Genomic DNA, 23,752 nt, shown 5'->3' on the forward strand with positions numbered 1-23,752 from the left:
ATGTTCAGTCTCACGCTTCAGGCCTGCGGGGCCTGGGGCTGAGGTGACGAGGAAGCTCCCGGCTCTCTCTCAAGCACAGCCAATGCAAAACCAGGAAGGCAGTGGTCTGGACCCTTTCTCAGGCCTGTGAGCTGATTCGTTTTGACAATGGCAAGGCATGGCATTTTCTTGCCATTTGCCTTCCATTCCATTCCAGGTTCTCTCTGTCAAAACAAACCGCACTCCTAGTTCCTCCTGTTTTTCCTGCACTTTATCAGCCTCCAAGTTTCTGGCTATCTGGAGCCGCTGAACTGGTGCCACAGAAATGCCACACAGCAAAGGGCTGTCGCCCGCCTCTTTCAGAACTACGGCTGGTGACATTCTGGTGGTGGATGCCACTGTTGTGAGAGTATTTACTCCAAGGGAATGGGAAAGTGTTACAGACCACAACTTGGTTTACCCTTCGGTTGCTTGTCTAGAGCTTCGTCGTCTAACACACAAGTCACTATTGTAGGGTAAAAGGGCCAGCCAAATAGGCCCACCCTGGCCCTAAAGCCAGAGCCAATGAAAGAAATATGTTAGCCCCAGACCCAGAACCAGAGAAATGCACTGTCACCCTGAAATTAGTGCCAAAGAAACACACTTTGGCCCCAAAACTAGTACCAAAAAGCTAAAAAAAGGGGGAGCTGAAATCAGATCCAAATTTACTCCTGATCAACTAAGCAGAAAACCAACCACTCCCTGTGCAGGAAAATGAACCAATTCCTGAGCAGAAAACCAACCAATCCCTGAGCAGAGAATTAGCCAATCTGAGCTCAAGGGACTTAAATCTGACCAATTCACACCCTGAAAAACTCAACTCCTAAGAGCCCTATATAAACCCTGAGCCTGTTCAGTTTGCTGCTGCCCTTTTCCCACAGTGGTAGGGGTAGACACTGGATTCTTCCCTCCCAATAAATCTCTTGAATGAGGTTTGGGTGAGACTTTTCATGGGAGCAGAGGCAGACTGGAGTAGAGCAGGGCTGTAGCGCTTTCACTGGGGAGAATGTCCCTAGCACAGCCAAACTATCAACTTCACTTGGGGAGCTCTCTCATGCCAGAGCAGAGCTCTTATGTTGGGGACACCTTTCCCTAGAGCAGGGCTGTGAGCTGCTACTTACTGTCACCTGTACTGTTTCTAGGCTCCCAACTGCCAGAACACTCTTCCAGCTGAGCTGTAACACTCAATATTCCCTGACTGCCAGAATACTTTTTCATCCGAGCTGTAACACTTAGCATCCTTGACTCTTGAGCGCCGGGTCCCTTTCCACCTAAGCTGCAATGCTTACAACTATCCCCACCTAGCTTTCAAGTCATCTGGAAAGAGGGAAACTGAGGAAACCCTCCATCTGCCTGGCCTGTAGGCAAGATTGTGGGACATTTTCTTGATTAGTGATTGTTACGGGAGAGTCCAGCCCATTGCGGACAGAGTTACACCTGGGCAGATGGCCCTTCACCAACCATAAGGAGCAAGCCAACAAGCAGTGTTCCTCCAAGGTCTCTGCTTCAGTTCCTGCCTTGAGCTCCCATGATGTAGAGGAAGCTGCAAAATGAAGTAAATCCTTTCCTCCCCAGGCTGCTTTTGGTCATGATGTTTATCATGGCGGTAGAAAACTAAGACATTTGGCAGGTGTCTTAGTTAGGGTTTCAGTTGCTGTGAAGAGACACCATAATTATGGCAACTCTTAAGAAGAAAATGTTTAATTGGGGTGGCTCACTTGCAGTTTCAAAGGTTCAATCCATTATCATCGTGATGGGGAGCACGGTGTCGTGCAGGCACATGTGGTGCTGGAGCTGAGAGGGCTACATTTTGCAGTCAGTAGTCAGCTGAGACACTGGGCGGTATCCTGAACATAGGAAACTCAAAGGCTGTGTCCATAGTGACACTTCCTCCAACCACTCCATACCCACTCCAACAAAGCCACACCTCCTAATAGTGCCACTGTCCATGAGATTGTAGGGGGCAATTGCACTGAAACTACCACAACATGAGAAAATATAAGCCATATCATTACTTATCTTTATCATATATTAAAGTGATTGTATATACATACATATACCTGATGAAGAAGGATAGAATTAATTTCACCTCTTTCTTGTGTGTGACTATTAGATTTAAAATATTTGGTGTGTCTTACATTTCTATTGGACATCTCTATCCAAATTAAGTGATAGAGAAGATGTTAATATTGTATATTGTATTTAAACATGCTAGTACATTGTGAATACTGATAACACTGGCAAAGCAATCTTCCAGTACTCAGAACTTTGTCCACTCCAGCTAAGAAGTCTTTCACATCACTGAGGGACAACGGAGTCCTGGCTTTCGTCTTTGTTGTTCTGCGTTCATGTTAAGATGCAACATTGAAGGAAGCTGTCCCGACTGCAGACGGCCACCGTAGACAGCTGTGGCTCTAAGGTTGGCAAAACTCAACTGAAGCATTTGAGAGACTGATCTGGTTTTTAGGGTTTACAAAGGAAAGTAGTAAAGATTCTACTTTATTTATAAATTATATGCTACACACCCAATATTCCAACAAAACAATAAACTCGCATATGTTTTTATTAATACATATATACATATCGATTCTCTTTAATTTATGGCAAAGGTTTATGATTGAAAAGTATATGATAGCACAGGGTGTCTCACTGAACCTAGGACTTGCTGATTCAGCTAGTCTGGCTGTCCAGAAAGCACCAAGGATCCCCAGAATCTGTCTCTGCAGAAAGGGGATTACTGAAACACCATCCCTGGCTTTTATATAGGTGCTGGGAATAGAATTTGGGTCCTCACGCTTGCTCGTGAACTCTATGCCTGAGCTGTCTCCTTAGCACCAGAAATGCGTTTGGTAACACCCTTCCATTCACACACAGCGTGGCAGTGCAGTGTGAAGACAGCACTTCTTTACCATTGTGTTCATGTGAGTGTCTGCCACTCTCCAGCATCACCCAAGAGCATCCACACTAGCTAGATTCCCATCAGTACCTAACAAAGTACCAGAGACGAACAACTTGTGAAGAAGAAAGGTTTCTTTGATTACATGGTTGGGGGGTTTCAGCCTGTGGTTTTTTGGAGCCACGACAAAGCAGTACAGCATGGTGGAAACACACGATGAACACAGCCATTCATACCAGCAGCCAGAAGTCAGAGGGAAAGAAACAGGTCCCCAAACACTTCCAAGGGCATATCCCAGTGGCCTTCCCACTAGGCCCCGCCTTCTCCACTGACAGCCACATCTTTAATGCGTGGGCCTTTGAGAGACATTGAGATCTAAAGTATAACAAATCCATGTGGTCTATAACTAGGACATGAAAGGATCAAAATTTAAAACATGAAGTAGATTTCTACAGAATTCAAAACCTGTTCATGGTGAGGTCAAGCCGTTATGCATTGGGGGCTCTGTGTGCATCATGGGTCACTGTAAGCAAGTTGCTGAGATCACCAGCATTCTTTACTAGTCACTACACCTATCTCCAGCCTCCTTCTATTCCTCAGGCCTCCTCTTTGTGGCTGCAGGAGATGGTCTCTCCTCGTCCTTCATTTCCAGGTCTGGGAAGCCTCAAAGCCAGCAGGCTCCTCCTGTCCCCTCCCACCTTTGTTCCACCCAGAACAGGTCATGCTCAATTTACCTGTCTTGGCTCCCATCCCAGTTTCTAGATGCCTGCCCCCAACAGTCAACCACAGTGGATATGTTGTTCCACAAGCTGGATGTTTAGCCCAAGTTGTGCTTGCCTAATTTTGCCATTTACTGATGAATTCTGGTGCACCTGGTCCTGGGAATGTTAGGTGGTGGCTTGGTTTCCAGCTTGCCTGCCCACCATTCCTGGGTGCTGCAGCCAGCGCAGCCTGGATGCCAAGACTGGCGGGGGGGGGGGGGGGGGGGGGGGGGGGGGCGGTGCCGGGATTGAGACACTGAGGCTTCTCTTCAGGTGGAAGAACAGCAAGCTTTATTTTCCCTCAGCTAAAACCTTTTATACCTCTACTGCTTCTGTGGAGACCCACTGGCCAGAAAGAACACAAACATCCTTGTCAATTACAGACCACAAGGAAGTTCTGCTGTTGGTGGGGGGGACGGGGGAGGGCGGACAGCTGGATCACAACAACTCCCCACCCCCTTTTTATTTTATAAAATAAACGGCGCCTGTCTTGTTACTTTGGGTGGAATACCTTTCCTGTCATGGGGAATAGCCCTCTAATATTCCCTGTCTTAGGTGACATCCTGCCCCCAAAGTATTGCCCGTCCATGGCTACTCAGACACACAGCCCTAAACCAAGTATCCCCAGGACTGACAGCGCCAACGAGCCAGACCAGCACTGCAACCATCTAGCATACACTAACTGGGTGGTAAAATTAACAAAAGCAGTATTTCAAACCCCTCTCATATGACGGTTGAGTTCCATACCAGTAGCAGAAGCATGCAATACAGTGCCATGAGTAACACACATGACATGATAAAAGTTAGAACATGTCAGCCGCTGAAAAGTCCAAAGATGGTCCACTTGCTCCTGAACCAGAGCCACCTGTTGGTTCAAGGTCAATATGCCCAATTGAATATGTCCATTAAGATCCAAAGCATTGCTGACTCTTTCAGCCAGTGGTTGACAGTCGCAGCTCTCTGCACAGTCTGGGAAAGAGCAATTCTGACAGCAGTAGCTGTGGTGGCAAAGCTCTGCTCTAGCTGCCTTCTGGCCCCAGCCACACTCACTCTGGGTCCAAACTGCTGCATGGAGTGGAGCAGAACTCAGGGAAGCAGGCTTGCTGTTCCTGCTCCTGAACCATTGAAGGGGCCCCACTTTAACAATCTTTTAGGGAGTTTGGGCGTCGCCAACCTATCTGGCTACTTCCTGCTGAGTGGAAGTGCTACATTCTTGGGGGTATTTTACATCAACATTTCAGGAGGTCTTGGTGATTCAAACCATACAAATCTACAATGAATCCACAGGTTCTCATCCTCTGTGGAGACAAAAGCAGAACCTCTTTTCCAAAGCATCAAATCCTTAGGCCCATATTTTAAAGCCAAAATACCTTTCAGAATCAAATGTCTTTCTCCAGTCCAGAACACAAAAGACAGCACAATCAACACAATAACATACATCTGTACACATTCTATCTTCTTGAGGCCCTCAATTCACCCTCCTGCCTCCTCTTTATTACTTCCCTACTGGCCAGTCTTCCAGAGGGCATCCCTCAGAGCATCTCTGGGGATGAAAAACACATACACGGTTTAATCTGACTTGGCTTGTTCTCAGTCTGGAACACTTAAGCCCCCTCCCATAATAAACCAGGGCCTAAATTGAGCTATTGTTTGTACAAAATTTTTGGCTGTCTTCCTTGTTACTTCCGTGCCTTGTTGCTTTAAGAGTTTCAGTTACTTTTTGAGGCCTTTCAATTCACCCTCCGGTCTCTTCTTTATACTTGCTAGTCTTTTGGAGGGTGTCCCTCAGAGTATCTCTGGGGATGGAAAATAACACACATTACCTTCCCCAATAAGCTCCTAGATTTAGCTGGCAGACTGAAAGACCCCATTCACGAATCCCCACTTTCCAGATCTCGGTGGAGCCTCCACTTTGCCACACCTGCAAGACCTGGATAGCCAAAACTGGCTGGGGTGGTGATGCTGGGATTGAGACACGGAGGCTCCTTTTTAGGTGGAAGAACAGCAAGCTTTATTTTGCCTCAGCTAAAACTTTTTATACCTCTACTGCTTCTGTGGAGACCCACCAGCCAGGAAGAACACAAACATCCTTGTCAATTACAGAGCACAAGGACGTTCTGCTGTTGGTCTGGGGGAGTGGGGGCAGCTGGATCACAACACCGGGAGCATCAAAGGTAAATTGAATCAGATCAGTGGGAACTCTGTGCCTATATGCGGGTACAGAGAACTGAAGATGCAATTATGCGGGTTTCTCAGACCCAGTATTCATCTGGTGAGAGTTCTGCCCTAGGCACATTGTATAAGAAAATGCCAAACCTCCAGGCTGTGTTCCTTGGGACCCTCAGGACCAATAGGTCACACTAACCATGACTGCCACCAGCATTCCTGTAAATCGTGTGTTAGGAGCAAGCTGGTTTAGGTGGTGTTTCTGGGGGTGGGACCGAAAGAGAAGGTCAGGGAGGTGTGCGTTCCACTGCAGTGGCCGAGCTGGAGAAGGAGCTCTAAACCAGCCCTGGGTACAAGATGAAGAAGGGAGGAAAAAAACCAAATTATTCACAGTTTTCTTGGGTAGTTTTCATTACTGATGATGATGACGATGATGATGATGACGACAAGTGACATTTACCACACTCTTACTGTGGGCCTGGCTTTTTATGTCTCCATCATAGCAGCACTGAGAAACAGCAATGACTGTTATTACCATTACTGTTGTTATTCTCACTATGGCTGAAGAGGAAATTGACCCAGGAAGGCCAATGGACTTGGTGAGGGTCCAGGGTCCCACTCTCCTCACACCAACTCTGTCCTCATGAGCACTGTCTTTCCCTACTTTTTTACAACTTTCCAGACATTCTACAGTTGGCACTGCTGTCCTACCCCAGTGTGCAGAGGACATTGGGGTGCAAATGTGACCCAGCACAAGATATGACAGCGCACACACTTGGTCAGCTTACAGGAGTCTGCTGCGCCATGCAGATAACTTTATTCCTTTCTGTACTTTTGAGACAGTGAAATAGCTCTCACTTGTCCCCTTTAAGAAATGATTGCATTTTGACTCCCACTTTAGCAATATGGAAAGCTGCCTCAGCACTGCCTTTGAGCCCCTAATCTATGGTGGGCTCAGCATCTGTCTCCATTGTCCGGGAGCTCATGGGACTGGATCCCACTGCTCCCTGAACCCCTGGTCAGGCTGGGGAAAGTGCTCAGGTGTGTCCATGCTACCTGGGACAGTGAAAGATGTTCAAAAGGTGTTGGCCCCACTGCCATCACTGAACTGGGAAGAGTCCCTTGGTTACCTTCGATCATAGTGAAGGAGCTCCTAGGTTTGGGTTTGGCTTGACTGGCGTGCAAAGGAGCCACCTTGGCCTTTGTGGTCTCAGAGGGTATGGTAACACAACTAACCTTTTAAACTCCTGCCTCAACCAGTGTGGGCCCCTCATCCTAACACTCCTATGCGTTTAGGAAGAGGGTGAAGAAGAAATCATCCTAACACCCACTCCCCCTCACCCCACTCAGCCTCAAGGAAGTCTCACACATGACCTAGCCATCTTTTAACTGTTTGGGGGATTTTCTACGGCAACCCAGAGGCCTTTTCTGTTGATCTGACTGGTTCCCAAGACCTTCAAAGTCTTCAAGGAAAAGAAGTCATGGTCCAGTGAGGGTGGCACTATCTTCTCTCTCAGGACTGGAATCACACCCACATGGTTGTGTTCACAGATGTCGGTTCCACATTCCATGTGCCAGTGAATCTATGGCAGCTTCCCTCACTGTCCACTCGTCCAGCCATGGGCTATGACTGCATTCTAGTCAAGAGTGGAGGAGACAGGAACAGCTGGGGCAGAAAGCTGGACTTGAAGAAGTCCTCTCTCCTTGAGCTTGGGCTGGGAGAAGTGATGCTGAATGAAGGCGAATGGCTGAGACTAACTCCCCCTGCTCGGGTCACAAGACCCGAGACTTTCGGCCCTGCAGAGGCCTAGAGCTGAGGACTCTGGGGAGACACAGGCTTCAGCTGGCATGGTGAATGAGCATAGATGCCCTAGTCGTCCTACGTAGACAGGGAGTAGAAGTCACACACAAGGTAGAGCTTCCCCAAACCAAGAGTGTGAGACATAAAAATTCTGGACCTCAAGAGGAGACTAAATGTCCTTCCCATAGGGATAGTCACAGAGGTGGTAGCTGGACATGGGTGGGCTGGCCTCTCTTCACTGAAGGGCCTATTCACACACTAGGCAAACTTGTGGCTTTCTGCTCCTCCTTGGTGCTTCTTCACTGAGAACTCATGGCAAACTGCCATCCCAGCTTACTTTAGCACCTCTTCCTCCAGGTCAACACACACACACACCACACACACACATATACACATACACCACACCATACACACACACACCACACAGACACACACCACACAGACACACACCACACAGACACACACACACCACAAGACACACACCACACACACACCACAAGACACACACCACACACAACACACAGACACACATCACACACACACACCACACACAACACACACACCACACACAACACAGACACACACCACACACAACACAGACACACACCATACACACACCACACACACACCACAGACATACATCACACACACACCATACACACACCATACACACACACACACCACACCACACAGACACACATCACACACACACCACACACACAACACATACACACACCACACACACCACACACACACCACACACAACACAGACACACACCACACACACCATACACACATACCACACACACACCGCACACAACACAGACACACACCACACACACCATACACACACCATACACACACCACACACACACCACACAGACACACATCACACACACACACACCACACACACACACCACACACACCAACACATACACACACCACACACACCACACACACACCACACAACACAGACACACACCACACAGACACACATCACACACACACACCACGCACACACGCACCACACCACACACACATCACACACACATGCACACACACACGCACACACATGCACACAAACCACACTCCGCACATCCCCTCCCATATTATACCCACCTTTCTCCTTGTTTCTCCATCCATCAGCTTTGCCTAGGCCAACAGTGCCTCTACTGCCCAGCCCTGTCCAAGGCTTCAAGGGAACACAAGAATTGAGATCAGATCTTGGTCTAACAATCCTATCTTTGTGGTGGTGGGGAAGCATTGTATGACCTAGGTGACCTAGAGTGGCCTAGAGTGGCAATGTATTCATCCTATGGCAGCCAGCGGTGGGAAAACCCAGAGAAAGGGGGATCCATCTCAGTGTTCGGCACCCAGTCCATCAGAAGTTTTCCTCTGATGGAAAACACCAGAAGTTTCTATAGAGAATGGGCAGGAAACCTGGGGGGCATTGGGAAGGACTGGGAAAGTCTGGCAGCTGGGTGGGCCAAGTACTGGATCCCATCCTGGGAGGCAGGGTGGTGTCTGGAAAGAGTGTGGGCTGTGAAGAGACAGAGCTCACTGTGTCTTGACTCTGTCATCCTAGATTTAGGACATCTATGTTTTGGGACAAAGAACACCCACCTGGAGGGATGACACAGGTGTTGTTGCCAGCCTATGTGGGTAACAAGCATTAGCTTCTATCCAGTGCTGGCACTCTGGCGACTGGCCCACAGGGAGGGACTATGGGAAAGAGGATTCATGGATGGAAAAAGGGAGATGGCGGTGGCCAAGGCAGGCAGGTGCTATGGGGACCTGACTCTTCCTCTTTACCCTTCAGAGATGACTAGAATATGTTCCAACCAGTGTCATCCCAAACAATTCATTGTAGCACCAGCTGGATGGCTGTGCCTGGCCTGGCCAGCTTTGCGGTGCCCTCCAGCTGGACACCTCCAGGCTGGCTTCTATCAGTACCCACAGTGACCGCTTGGAGTCAGAGCCATGCGGGGACGGAACTCAGCCCACAGCCGCCATGGGTGTACAGGCATGCCAAACACATGCTGCAAATACAAAGGAGTGACAGTTGAGTCTCTGGTCACCAATGCTAGACGAGAGGAAGGGCCATCAAGGTAGGGCAGAGAAAAGATAAAGTTCTCTGAAGCAAGGGATGTGAATCAAGCATTGGGGCTATCACTGCTTATGTCGGAGGATAGGACTCTGCAGGGAACAAAGTAGCACCCCTCTCTTCTCTGCTTCTTCTGTCATCATGGCAACCACAGTCCTCTACCTCTTGGTCCTCTCAGCCCCAACAAAGCCCATTGGCCCCCTTCTATCTCCTTATACCCCCTCATCCAGTAGAGTGTCCAGCTGCAGCCTGGCACACCTCGGCATTTCTGTCATCCATGGTGGTTGGCCTAGTGTCCTTGTGTGGTGCCAGGGGTTGAATGAGAGGTCATTGTCCCACCACTAAGGCGATGTGTTTTGCGTCAGAAGAGGCCTACTGCATCATCCCTCAGCTTTCCCACCCCTCCCCCACCTGGCCCATCCCAATAGCTTAGAGTCCTCCTGAGCTGCCCACAGCCTCCAGAAGACTCTCTGCCTCTGCTGTCAATTCTTCTACCTCCTTCTGTCCTGGGGCCAGTGAGAGATTAAGCCACTGCCTCTCTGCCCATTGTGTGGAGTCAATTCCAGACTTTCTGTGGGCAGAGGACTTTCCACCCTCTTCCCAGGTTTGTCCCACTAAAGTCTCTCAGCATCACTGCGGCACCACCTGCTCCCGCCGTTTCCTCTGCCCTGTCCGGTCCCCAGAGCACAGTGCAGGTCCAGGGATGCGCTGAACTGTCCCAACCGCTTGTACTTTGCATGGAAACTTTATTAACAGTGACGACACTTAAGGAAAGGCAGGTTTCCACATTTGAAATCCCTCTGCTAAGTCCTTCCTTTCTTCTACCTGGGTTTTGGCTCCTTAGAGGGCAGATGTGTTTCTGACACTGACACATTCAGTCCTCTTGGACAAGGAGGGACCTTGGATAGCACCAAGTCCTCCATTCTTCAAATGAGGTTCCTGGAGCAGCAGCATCTGGGAGTATATTGTAAATACAGCCTTAGGGGCCAGAGGGACGACTCAGCTTTTAAGAGTGTTCACTGTTCCTGCAGAACCTGAGTTCAGCTCCCAACATCCAATCCATGTCTCACAACCACATGTAATATCAGTTCCAGGGATCCAATACCATGTTGCCTTTAGAAGAACCTGCATTTGCAAGCATGTAGCCGCCACCACCCACCACATACACTCGCACAAGCACATGTACATGCACACACACACATGCATGATCACACATGGATGCACATCCCCCACATACACACACATACATGAACACACATGCATGCCCCCACATGTGCAAGCACACAGAGGCACATACACTCACATACCCACTACACATACACACACATACACAAACATACACACATGCACGCACCCACACACACATTTGAATGCACACACATGCACACACACTCACATACCCATTACCACCCACCACACACACACACACACACACACACACACATACACATGCAGGAACACACATGCACAAGCACACACACACATGCACACCACTACACACAGATGTGCATGCATACACAGGAATATACACACATACCCACTACCACCCACCACACACACACACATGCACACATACACGTGCACACACACACACACACGAACATGCACACCCCCATACGCGTGTACATGCACAAACAGGTACATGCACATTTATACACTCACTATCACCCACCACACATACATGCACACACATACACACACTCACTTCTTTAAATTTTAAATAGTCTTTTAAAAAGAAAGAGTTCTAGGTCCTTCCAGAATCAGAAGACGTATCAGTATGAGATCACAGATTCATCTGCATGCTGAAGTTTGGGGATCAATCAAAGCCCCACCCATCCCTGAGCTACCTAAACACTTGTCAAGAATCATCAAATACACCCTCACACCTACGTACAGGGAAGAGCTGTTTCCAAAGCAGTGTCTGGAGCACCGTGCAGCTGGGCTCCTCACTCAGGATCTCCCTCTCCCCTCACACTCCCAGGCTCCTGCTCCCCACCTCTCACCTCTGCTCCGCACTTCAGGTGCCAATGCCCACAGCAGAAGCCTATGGCAGCACGGGCCATTCCAGAGACGTCTGTTCAGAAGGTTGAGGTTGACCCCATTCCGGTCTGATTCCTTTTTTTTTTTAGTCTCTCTCACACACACTCTCTCTCCTAACTGCCTTCTTTCTTTCTTCTTTTCTATTTTTTTCTTTACTGTGCAGCCTCAAACTCCTGACTCTGATCTTCCTGCTTCAGCCTCCCCAATTCTTTGATTATCTGTTCCTGGTGTGTGTGTGTGTGTGTGTGTGTGTTTTCTGTGTGCATGGGCATATGTGGAGACCAGAGGTCAGCATCACATGTCTTCCCCAATCTCTCTCCACTAATTTGAGTCCCTAACTGAACTGAAGCTGCTGGGGAGGCTCTGTCACCTGTCACTCACTATTCCTTCACCTCAGATTATCAGTCCTGCCTGGCTGTTACCCAGCCAACACTCCCATGCTGGGGCTGGCCATGGACTCCTAGCTGCTTCCTGCTCTGTCTCTGTAGCTCCAAAACTCAGAACCCAGGACAACTCTCCTCACCTAGAAAGCTCCTTTGAGCCCCGGAGCATAAAGAGACAATAGGGAGAGTCTTTCCTCCTCCCCAGATATAAGTGGTAAATCAAGAGCACCCAAAACTCTCCTCACCATAAATCTGAGATGTGTTGGATGCTTTTGACTGGAAACATGTTTTACCATCTCATTTTATTTCCTAATGTTGTAAAAGCAATAGGGTAACCAAAGCAGCAGGTGTGTAAAGAACTGTGCTGGGGAAATGGCAGCACGTGTCACACACACCCAACACCAACACACAAACCACACTCGTCTTGCCAGACAAGCAATCTGGCCTGGAGGCTGCCTCCCATATGTTGGGAGTTTCAAGAGCGACTCTGTGGCCTTGCCTAAGCCATGGTCACTACTCTGAACATTGTACCAGCTGCCCAACCTACTCAACCCTTCCTCCAAGCCCTTCGCTCCCACCTGCCATCCCATCCCATCACATCTCTCTTCTTCTTCCAGCCCCATACCCTTAGTCTTCTGTGTAACCAAAACCCCTGCCTAGCTCCCAAACAGCACCATGAGTATGGTTATCTTGCAAATAAGTCATTCCCCACTGACTTCATGGTCTCTGGGTTTCCATGACCAGGAAACACATCCTCTGCCTTCATTCCTTCTGTAGTCAGACAGCTAGCCTAGGGAATCTGTCTGTCCATGAACGCCTCCTCCACACAAGGCAGGACTGACCATCACGACATTAGTCCCTTTGGCCAACAAGTTCCTAGAAGGTGTTGACCGCCCAGCCTCACCACCACTTACCCCACCCTATTCCAGCCTAAGCTTCCAGAACCTTGCTGCCTGCCCTATCTTGGCACAACAGCAGCCCAGGATGTGGGAGTCTCACCAGCTTCACCCTCCCAGAAGGCTTAGTACAGTGAAGAGCAGGGCAGCCGCAGATACCTGCCTGCCTCCTAGGAAAGACCCAAGAAAGGGGTGAGAGTTCCTGCCAGGACACTGTTCAGACATCTGTTGACAGCCACAGATTCACCACCCATCCTTCCACCCCCAACGATTCCTTCGAGCCTATTCTCTGCATTCCTCCATCTGCAGCCCCAGAGAGAAGCCCTCCTTCTACCAAGCATACTAACCCTTTGTTCGTTTCTGCTCTGCAGAGAAAACTGTGACCCACTCAACCCATACTGGCAACATGCAGTGGCACACTTGCATGTGACTGCATGTGTGCAGTGTGTATGCATGTTCGCATGAGCCTTGAGCTCACTGAATACTCAGAGACTAAGCCATCAGATTGCATGGTTTATTGAGGATGCAACAGGGAGGGCTTTAAGGAATACAGGGAAGCCAAGGGTGTCCTCTTTTTTCTGGTTCTGGGTGCAGGAAAGTGAAGACAGAGTCCCTTTACCCTGAGTGGTCCCACTCAAATGAGACCGTGCCGGGGTTGGATGGGCTGGCCACTCTCAGTTCATTGTCTTTTTGTTGCCCTCTTGGATACAGAGCTAGCTTCTGTCATCAGCAGGAACTGAGACAAAATCTCAGAAGACGAAAAAGACCATGTTGAGACCCAAGAAGCCAATTAAGGACAGAGGCAACGCCTGGTGGAAGGGACAGGCTGGACCTGGGCAGAGGTGAGCTGAAACTGCCCGGCCCTGGCATCTACCAGCACAAGGTAGTCCAGAGTGATCCAGGCTCAGAATCTTGGAGGAAGGAGATTAGTTGAGGACAAACCCAGGGCCCCTGGAGTGGTATAGGGGAGCAGAAAGGGGACAGCAGACTAGGGCACGGGGTTCTGAGGACGGGAGCCATAGGAAGCTCTATCTACCGACCACCTTTCTTGGAGGGGGTGCTCAGGCTGGAACCCTTCGTTAGGGTATCCTTGTAGTCGCTGCCGCTGCTTCGGCTTCTGCTCTCCCCACCGCGGACACTGCACACTCCAGAGATGCAGCTCGTGCTATTGGCCACATAGCCACCACTGACTGTACTGGGCCGGAAGCCATAGCCTCCACTGCCACTGGTGCTGCTGATAATGGCTGGAGAGAGAGACAGAGAGAGAGAGAAAGAGAGAGAGAGAGAGAGAGAGAGAGAGAGAGAGAGAGAGAGAGAGAGAGAGAGAGAGAGAGTTGGCTCGGCCCTACTCAGGCAGAGCTAGGGAGGAGACTCTCCTTCCCCTAAGACAGACCTGGCTCTCCAAGGACCTGATCATAGCCATGCCCTCATCCTGGGGAGGATATCCCAAAGACTTCTCCCTATGTCTTTGACCTACTCAGTTTATACCCACTGTGGCTGAGTCTTGCCCCATTGATTCTCAAGCCCACTCCTTCAACCAGGTGCCCATGTACCCACTTGTCTTGGGCATCCACCACTGTCCCTGCTATTCGTGGCTTTGCTAAATCGCTTCCATCCTCTTTTTCTTGCTGACTCCCCACAGATGGCAATCTAAGACCCGTGATCCAATCCTGACAGCTTGAAGTACCCTTCTGGAGTCCCTTCAGTCCTGCCCAGTCCTGATCTGTCTGTAATTTGCAAACCCAGCCTCAAAAGCCTGGCACAGACCCCCACACGCATCCTTTCCCTAGAATTCATCCTTCGTTTCCCTTCTCCCGTGGCCATCCCTTACTGCTATTCCCTGGGAGGCAGGAGGACAAAGATAAAAGAGTCCCGGAGGGACAGGAAACTAGGAGACCTGGCCCTGGTCTGCCCTCTGGACTTTGTGATCTCAGCCTTTTTCCATCTGATTTGTAGGGCCCTTGTCTACACACACAGAGTGTGTCTGTGCAGCACCTCTGACTTAGCTCCAAGCCCACAAAAATACTTACAGATGCTGACAGGGGATGGGTACTCTCCTGACATCCTGCAGAGGAGAGAAGTACAATTAGGAGCATCCCACAGCCTCTTCCAAGGTGCTGCCCACAACAGCCCGAAGTGGGCTTCTGGACCTGCAGGGCCGCTATGGAAACTTCAGGGCTGCTTTAGTACAGCAGAGCCTCAGAAGCTTTGGAAGCCACCTCTGAAACTTTGGGGGTAAGTAGGCCACACACTGGACTGAAGAACAGTTTTTAAAGGATGTCCGTGTTCCCGCCAGTGTTCCACCATGGTGAGCCTTCTCTCTCCCTAGCACACCAGGAGGCTAGGCTGGACAGCCTAGCACACTCCCACCCAGCCAGCTCACAGTATACCTGGAAAGAGAGAACAAGAAAGCCTAATAGAGAAATGGGGTTCAGGAGAGAAAGGAGGATGCTCCCAGATGCCCTGGGGAGGTTTAAGGGCTGAATGTGCTAATTCATGTAGCTTACCATAGCACAGCAACCATGGGTATAGGTGCTACTCTTTTTTTTTCTGGTTAAGATGGGGTCTTATGTAGGCTAAGCTGGTATCAAAGTCACTATAGTCAGGGGATAAACTTGAATGTCTGATCCTCCTGACCACCTCACAAAAGCTGGGATGTTAGGAATGTGTTACCACTTCCAGGTGTATGCAGTTCTGATAATCAAAGTCAGGCTTTGCACGAGCTAAGCACCAACTGGCTGCACCTCCAGCCCAGCTGATGTTCCCAACTGTGATTAACTTTCCCCTTATCACTGCCCCATTCTCCCCTACCGCTCCCCTTGCAGCATCAGAGGCTCCTTGCCCAGCAGGCTCGGCCCACCTGCACTCCTCGCTCTCCAGGAGCTTGCGGTAAGTGGCGATCTCCATGTCCAAGGCCAGCTTCAGGCTCATGAGCTCCTGGTATTCACGCAGCATCCGAGCCAGCTCCTCCTTGGCCTGGTGCAGGGCACCCTCCAGCTCATCCAGCTTGGCCCGGGCGTCCTTGAGGGCACTGTCCCCTCGCTGCTCGGCATCAGCGATAGCTGTCTCCAGGTTAGAAGCCTAAGCAAGGAATTCAAGACGTTAGAAAACTGAAGGAGGCATGGTCTTTGTAGCCAAACATTCAGTAAGATCCAGTAGCATGCTGGATGCCCACCACGCTTCTGCTCTGGCTGAAAGGAGCTGGCAAGCCTTCCTGGATCTCGGCTATACCCCTATTCCCAGACATATGGCTAAAGGAAAGCATGCTCCTGCCCTCTGGAGACCACAACCACTTCAATGCCCAGTCACTGATCGTCAGGCTGCATAGTGAGTAAGTGACTTTCCGTTCTTGAGTTGTTTAGGGTCTGTGGGGAGAGATATTATAAGACAATGTGCTCAATGCAATGACAACTCCAGCCCAGACACATGGCCCGCAGGCCAAGGTCATAGGAAAGAGTCTCCCAGAATTATGATTGTTTGCCAGGTGCTCGCTGTGTGCCCAGCACCTTGCTCAGCACCACCCATCACTGAGCCCAGCACCATCCTATTCCACACCTCATCTCATTTGACCCTACGGCCACTGTGAAGGACGGAGGGATGATTTGTACTCATGGCTGCAGAGAGGTTGTGTTGAAGCCCATAGGAAAAACAAGGGACTGTATCTAGCAGCTAAATTCTGTGCCACCTCGCTACACCTCTCATCTGGTACAGAGAGAATGGGAATGTTGCTCCTCAAGGCCTTTGTGGGCATTAAATTCAGCAGAAGAGTGGACACCTCTGCTCTTTCATTCCATCTGCATCCTCTGCCCCCACCTGCTAGCACGAGGCATCCTCACTGGGGACTCCCTGCGCCCACTTCCGCTTCTCAGCCGCACCAATGATATTTATGAAGCTACTACTGTGGAGCAGATGCTGAGGGGGCATGGAGCAGCTGGTGCCCCCACTCTGTCCAGTCCAGAGAACATGGGGTACACCTGCCAAGAGGAACTGCCAAGAGCTGTGAACAGGAAAGCCCAGACACTGGGGAGCCCAGCCTGTAACAGGGAAGGCACTGGGAGTAAGTAACAAAGAGGGTGCCCCAGAGACGTCCGGTTGCTGAAGGCAGTGACCTCACTAGTATCTTCTCTTGTTGTTAGAGACATCTGGGAAGCCAAGGCCCTCAACCACCTCACATGCCCTCCGCTGGGCTCACTGCTCCAGGCCACAGACCAAGGTCCCTCACCTGCTTCTTGGCATTCTCAATCTCTGAGCGGAGTCTCTGGATGAACCGGGTCAGTTCGGTGATTTCATTCTTGGTGTTTTTGAGGTCATCCCCGTGGCGGCCAGCTGCCAACTGCAGCTCCTGGAACTGGAAAGCCCGAAGCACAGAGACGGATAAGTGTGATAGCGTGGAGTCTGTGAGCTCCCTGCAGCCCTGGCTGAAGGGCCACGGCACAGGGCACAGGGGATTCTGGCCTGGGCACTGACTCTTACCTGGATGTAACTGTGCTGAGCCCTCACATCATGGGCCACCCTACCCGCCACCCGCGGCCCAGTCTCTGCCACTCACCTTGGTCTGGTATAGCGCCTCGGCCTCGGCCTTGCTCTTCAGAGCGATCTCCTCATACTGGGCACGGACCTCATCAATGATGCTGTCCAGGTCCAGGTTCCTGTTGTTGTCCATGGACAGGATGACGGACATGTCGCTGATGTGGGACTGGATCTGAGCCATCTCCTACAAGAGGTGGGGGAGTATATCAGCTTGACACTGACAAGTTATTGTGATACCATACGGGGCCTTGGAACACAGGATTGTTACCTTCGAGCAAAGAAAATACCTTGCTGGGCCCTAGGCAGATCCTGCTGCCATGGAATGAAACCTCAGGAATGAGGAGAGGGCTCTCAGGAGTAACATGTGAGGTGGGAGACTAACCTCCTTAAGAGCTGGAGCCTCTGTGACTCCCCCAATCTCTACACTAGAGATTTAGCCTCTGGCTACCCTGGAGAATGGGGTACAGAGAGACTTACGGCTTCAAAGAGACACTTGAAGAATTTAATGTCCTGGTCCATGGAGTCCACCTTGGCCTGCAGCTCCACCTTGTTGGCATAAGCCGCATCCACATCCTGAAAGAAGATGCAGTCATCCATGGTCACCACAAGAGCCACCGAAAAGGTGACATTCATCCCCAGCCCAGCCGCCTGATGGAGGAAGGAGACATTATCGTCTCCTGTGCGGCGCACGAGGAAGGCAGAGGCAGCTGGTGTCATGGCCCTCACATCTCATCCTGAGAGCCTATTCCATAAACAGGAATGAGGACCGTCAGAAAGGGTGTTCCAGCCAGGCTGCTGTGAAAGTCACCTCTACAACGTCTGAGCCATGGCTGGGGGAGCCCCTCATGCTGGTTCTTCCCATCATCCTCCCTGCCCCTTCATTCCTTCCGGATAGCATGGCCATTGTTATTTGCATCAGCTCATTTGGGGACCGATGGCGAAGCACACGGTAGACCTAGCCTCTACCCTGGCCTTGGAACCACCTTCCTCTCACCTTCTTGAGCAGCACAAATTCATTCTCTGCAGCAGTCCTCCGGTTGATCTCCTCCTCGTACCTGTGAGAAGGCCGGAGATCATAGCTTACACCCTTCAGCAAGAGCTCTGATGTACCCAGGGAAGACCCTGAGTACAGAAAAGAATACCAGCCAGTGGGGCACAAAAGATTAAAGGGTCAGCCAAGCAAGGAAGACTTCCTGGAGGAAGGGACATCCATCTTGAAATATGAGGAGGAAGTGTGTGGAGCAAATGGCCTTTGAGGAACTCTGGATGAGAAAGCAAGCTGCTTCACACCAAATGTGAGTAGTGCCCATGGGAACCTCGGGATGCAGAAAGCAAGTGGCTTCACACCATGCCCAGCTACTTGGACATTTGTTCCCAGTGTCAATCCCTAGGCTAGGGAGCAGGAAGCATGCTTTAGGTTTGCAGTGTGGTGACCCCACTTGGTATAGCCAAGAACCCCACTCTCCACCTCCAAAACCCTCCCAAGGGATGGGGCTGGCAGCCCTGTGGCAGGCTGGGTCCTCACTCACTTCTTCTTGTAATCCTCCACCACATCGCGCACGTTCCTCAGCTCTGAGTCCAGCCTCACCCTGTCCCCGGACAGTGTCTCCAGCTGCTTCCGCATGTTGCTGATGTAGCCCTCGAGGATGGGCTCCAGGTTGTTCTTGCAGTTGTTCAGGTCCAGCTGCTGCAGCAGCTCCCACTTGGTCTCCAGCACCTGGTTCTGCTGCTCCAGGAAGCGCACCTGCAACCGAAACCCAGCTACTGTTGAGCGCCACAGAACTCGTCACACTCCCTATCCACAGCTGCAAGAGGCGGGCAGTTCTAATCAGAGGCGGGTTGGCCATGATCAGTGGAGAAGAAACTGAGGCGTGAGGAAGTTTTGCTTCTTCCCAACGTCCAGAAGTTTAGTCAAAGGCAGAGCTCAGGACTAAACCCAAACAAGTGTCTCCTCACTGTGTACCTCCAGTCAACCAGAGCCCACAGTGACCAAGTAGAGGTGTGAGTGCACCCTACACCAGCAGCGCAGGGCCAGGCTGGGCGCATCTGTTAGGAAAGGCCATCCAGTCTGAAGATGGGGTCTTATGATGTCAGAGTGCAGGGAGGCTGGGGCCAAGAGCTGCTGAGTGTTTCAAAATCCCACACTGGGCCCCACCCCACTCCTACTCACAGATGCTATCCCCCAACACACACACACACACACACACACACACACACACACACACACACACACACACACAAGTGTAGCTCAAAACCCTCCTGTCTGGAATAAGCATGAAAAATGGAACCTGATGGACAGACAGAGTCTTGCCCTCACCAGACCAGGGAATTTACCAGAGATCATTAGCATATACCACCACCACCCCCCAGCTGCTTATGGTGAGCACAATTTTTTAAAATTTGACTTTTTTAACATCAGTGAGCACAGGCACACTTAAGCAAGGCTGTGTTCACAAGACGTGGGAATAACGCATGGAGCTCTGCACTGAGATGAGCCTATGCTCTGAACATCTGGTCTCTAACAGATCGTCCAGCACTTGGTTTGGTTAAACCAATCCAGAGTTCTCCCTGAGCTGAGCATTAACCACACCCGGTATACCACAGTACCTAGCATGCCACTAGACACAGCTAGGCTACCAATAGGACTCTATATCTCTTCTCTACCTGGGGCTGAGAAGCCACAGTGCTCCTGAGACCAAGGCCCTTGGAGAGCTAACCAGGCTCTCCACTCCCCAAGGAGTGACACCCCTTATCTTGCTTTTCTGTGTCTCCGAATTTGCCCGTTTGTAGGGTCTGGCCAGCCCACCCAGATTCGGGACAGTCCCCCCCACCAGACCCAAATCCTTGGAGCACCTTGGTTGTCTAGATGTGAGGACAAGAAGCTGAAGCACTAGCCTTGGCTCCTGGGACTGAGCAGAGAATACGGCCTCCACATGGAAGTCTAGCAAAGTGGAGCAAGGGCTGTGCTTGCGGCCAAGAGGCCTGGTGCCGTGGTGCTTGACTGTCATGGAGCCAACATAACCCTGGCAACTCTGACCCTAGACCTGGAGACAAGAGACTGGGGGTGAGCCCCTACCCTGCCTGCTCTCCAAATGGCTGTGTAAAAGTGGGATTGGCCTCTATGGCCTTGCTGACCCATAAGCCGAGGGAAGCTGTTGCTTATATTCCACAGCCAGCATCCTGGCTGAGCTGGAGGATCCCTTGAGGTCTTGTCCAGATCTGAGGGTCCTCTGCTTCCCAGGACCCATTCACAGAGACAACAGCCACCACTGGGGGCAGAGGGACTTAGCCTGAGCCAGACATTGTGCCGAGGTCTTCACATGAGCCTTCTTTTCTAAACTAACACAAGCCCCAGAGAAAGGTCATAATTTCCACCAAAGGTAAGAACATAAGGACCCAGGCGGGACAAGTGATTTTCCCCAAAGCCACCCACACCGTCAGCCATGGCCAACTCTGACTCCACATCACCTCTACCCCGACTTTGCAAGAGTGCCCTCCATCACTGACAGGAACGCCCACCACTGACAGCCTGTAGCCCAAAGGGCCTGGGGTGACTACACACACATTCATACTCCTGTTCCATTAGTCAGGTGACTAGGGTGCAAGGTCAGCATGCCTGTGAGGAAGTTTTCTGGTCCATTCTCCTCCAGGCCTTCACTGTGTACAACCTGTGTGACCACAAGCTTAGAAATGGTACCAGGCTAAGTCTCCACAGCAAGGCCCAGATCTCCTTTCCAGGGTTCTGCTGTGAGTATCCCTGAACAACCAGCATGAACAACCCCTGCTGGTGTTTTCTCTCCAGACTCCAGAGAATCTTTTACAAGCTATTAAGGTGACAGAATGGACACCTTGTGTGCAGTAAATGCACCCAACTTCAATGCTTCCTGAGGGACTGAAGATCGTCTGCTCCAGTAGGGGCAGTGGCGAGCTGTTCCCAGGTAAGCCCCCACTAACCGTCCTAACAGACCCACCTTGTCGATGAAGGAGGCGAACTTGTTATTCAGGGCCTTGATCTGCTCCCGCTCCTGTGCCCGCACCTTCTGGATCTCCGGGTCCAACTCCACATTGAGTGGGGCCAGCAGGCTCTCATTGACTGTGACCTGGTGAATGCCTCCAGGTGGGCACACAGTCGGGCACACAGGTCCCAGGGCCACACTGCCGAAGATGCTGCCAGCAAAGCCACTGGCCCGGCTCCGGCCAAATCCAAAGCCTCCATTCTTGCCGCTGCCGGTAGCCATGTTGAGAGCGATGCTTCTGCCGCCTCCCAGGCTGTAGAGGCTCCGGCTGCCAAAGCTCCCACCGAGCCCTTTGCCTCCTGCCCGGTAAGAGGATGAGCTGCCCCCGGACAGCACAGCGGAGCAGCCGCTGAAGCCCCTGTTGCCAGCTCCAGACTTGCAGGTGAATTGACGGCTCATGTTGCTTGCTGGTGGAGATGGAGTACAAGGGAGGAAGGCAAATCCCAGGAAGGTTGTACTGACTGTGGTGAGCACCAGCAGGTGCCCTTATATATGCGTGGCGTTGGGCTTGCTGATGGGCAGTGGAGAGCTTAATTCGTGGGTTTGGCTTGCCTAGGAGCAAGAACTCATTTTCTCTGTGCTGAGCCAGAGATCAGCCCTCCCCACCTCTGAAACATCATGAAACTGTCAAATTGCTAGGCTTGCAAACCTTGCTCAGGTAATTTGGGTCTTATCTAATTAACCCGCTGTTATAAGGTAATTTGCCCCGGGCCACAGCCTCCCCAGGGGAATGTCACTGGCACTCTACGTCCTTCTCAGATTGTCTCTGTGGTTGGCGTCCTTGCAGGGGTTCAGGGGGCAGAGATGACACGGCCATTTTGGACAGAGTCGGCCATTAAGTACAGCATTCACAGATTCCCGTAGCTTTACACCCTGTCCTAGAAAAACCCCACCTAGCAGCCATTCACCCCAAGCCTCTTGCAGACAAAAGCCTTAGAGAGAAGTGGCTCTCTTTGTTGGGGGACTAGTGTGGCAGGACCCTGTCTTTAGCACTGAGCAGCCCAGGCCACAACTATGGGATCATGACGACCATGTGCTGACCACACTTTCTGGAGAGCCGGATGTCCCCATCGCACCTCTCAGACACCATCCATAGTCAGGCTGATGAGGGGCTGGAGGAGGGAACTCAGCAGGCAGTAGGTAGAGAGGACAGACACAATGAACATGGTTTGGGAGTTCAGAGGCATACCATAGGAGCTCCATTTCAACATGCCCTCTTCCCTGCCATGTGCGTCAGCACGAATCAATCGGTCCTCAGCCACGAACACTAGCTCCAGCTACTCTGCCCAGGTCTGAGAACTCAGGAGTTGAGCCTGGCTGGGGCCATTCCTAGGAGTCCAGACTTCACACAGCTAACATCAGAAAGCACTCAATGGGAGTATGACTGTGCACCACACCAAACATGGTTCTGGTACCTGACTCCCAGAGGCTCCATCTGTGGTTCCCTCTGTCCTGGGTCACTGGTTCCAATGATGGGCCCCAGTCCTCTCTATTAATCACCATCGTCAGCCCATGACTGTCTTGTCCCTGCCAGCGTCCCATGGTGAGGTGGGGTTATCAATTGAATAGGGTCATGAAAGAAGAAAAATCTGGACACAGGCTAAATGGGGGCGCCATCTGGATTCACTGGCATGGAACCCACTCTCCCCTGCTTTCCTTTCCATTCCATTCCTTCCTTGCTGATATCAAAACAGCATCATAGCTCCCTTCCTCCACCCTCTTTTTTCCCCGTCCCACCTCCATCTTCCATCCACCCTTTGTTCCCCCATCTCTTAATTTCACGCTCTACCCAGCCTTCCTCATGGGTCTTCCTGGACAAGTTCAGGGGGCGTCTGAGCCCTGCTCCCCACTCTCAGTCCTGGGGGTGCTCTTGGCTGAGTAGCATGACAATGACTGTGGATGCAGTGTCCTCAAGGCTTCTCTGAAGATCACATCACACGTCATCTCCTGTCTCTTTTGTAAGCATAGCGGAGCTTCCCCAGATGAGGCTTCTCTCCCTTCCTCCCACCTCTGTCCCCTTCATTCCATACCCTCCGTACATCTGGTAATGCTGCAGGGTTTCTCAGTGCTCTCAGAGTACAGCCCTGGCACAGCATCGCTGTTAATGGCTTTGCCAGTTGTACATATGGCAGCACCCCAG

General features: G+C 51.1%; 1 protein-coding gene across 1 annotated transcript; it reads right to left on the reverse strand.

Annotated features, from left to right (window-relative positions):
- Positions 1–14,098: 14,098 nt before the first annotated feature.
- On the reverse strand, positions 14,099–22,011 carry LOC119822573 (keratin, type II cytoskeletal 71). Its single transcript, XM_038342003.1, has 9 exons — positions 21,568–22,011; positions 19,126–19,340; positions 18,591–18,651; positions 18,074–18,169; positions 17,616–17,780; positions 17,289–17,414; positions 15,927–16,147; positions 15,097–15,131; positions 14,099–14,310 (listed from the first exon to the last, which is right to left on the reverse strand). The coding sequence occupies exons 1-9, from the start codon at positions 22,009–22,011 to the stop codon at positions 14,099–14,101; spliced, it is 1,575 nt and encodes a 524-aa protein (XP_038197931.1).
- Between the last annotated feature and the right edge of the window lie 1,741 nt (positions 22,012–23,752).

This window comes from Arvicola amphibius, chromosome 9 (genome assembly GCF_903992535.2).
Source record: "Arvicola amphibius chromosome 9, mArvAmp1.2, whole genome shotgun sequence".
Lineage (NCBI taxonomy): Eukaryota > Metazoa > Chordata > Mammalia > Rodentia > Cricetidae > Arvicola > Arvicola amphibius.

Excerpts from the sequence above, each read along its gene's own strand:
- LOC119822573 (XM_038342003.1), bottom strand. The coding sequence starts at position 22,011 with ATGAGCCGTCAATTCACCTGCAAGTCTGGAGCTGGCAACAGGGGCTTC. Across the intron at positions 19,341-21,567 it reads TCGCCTCCTTCATCGACAAG|GTGCGCTTCCTGGAGCAGCA; the intron begins GTGGGTCTGTTA and ends TTTCGGTTGCAG. Across the intron at positions 18,170-18,590 it reads AATTTGTGCTGCTCAAGAAG|GATGTGGATGCGGCTTATGC; the intron begins GTGAGAGGAAGG and ends ATCTTCTTTCAG.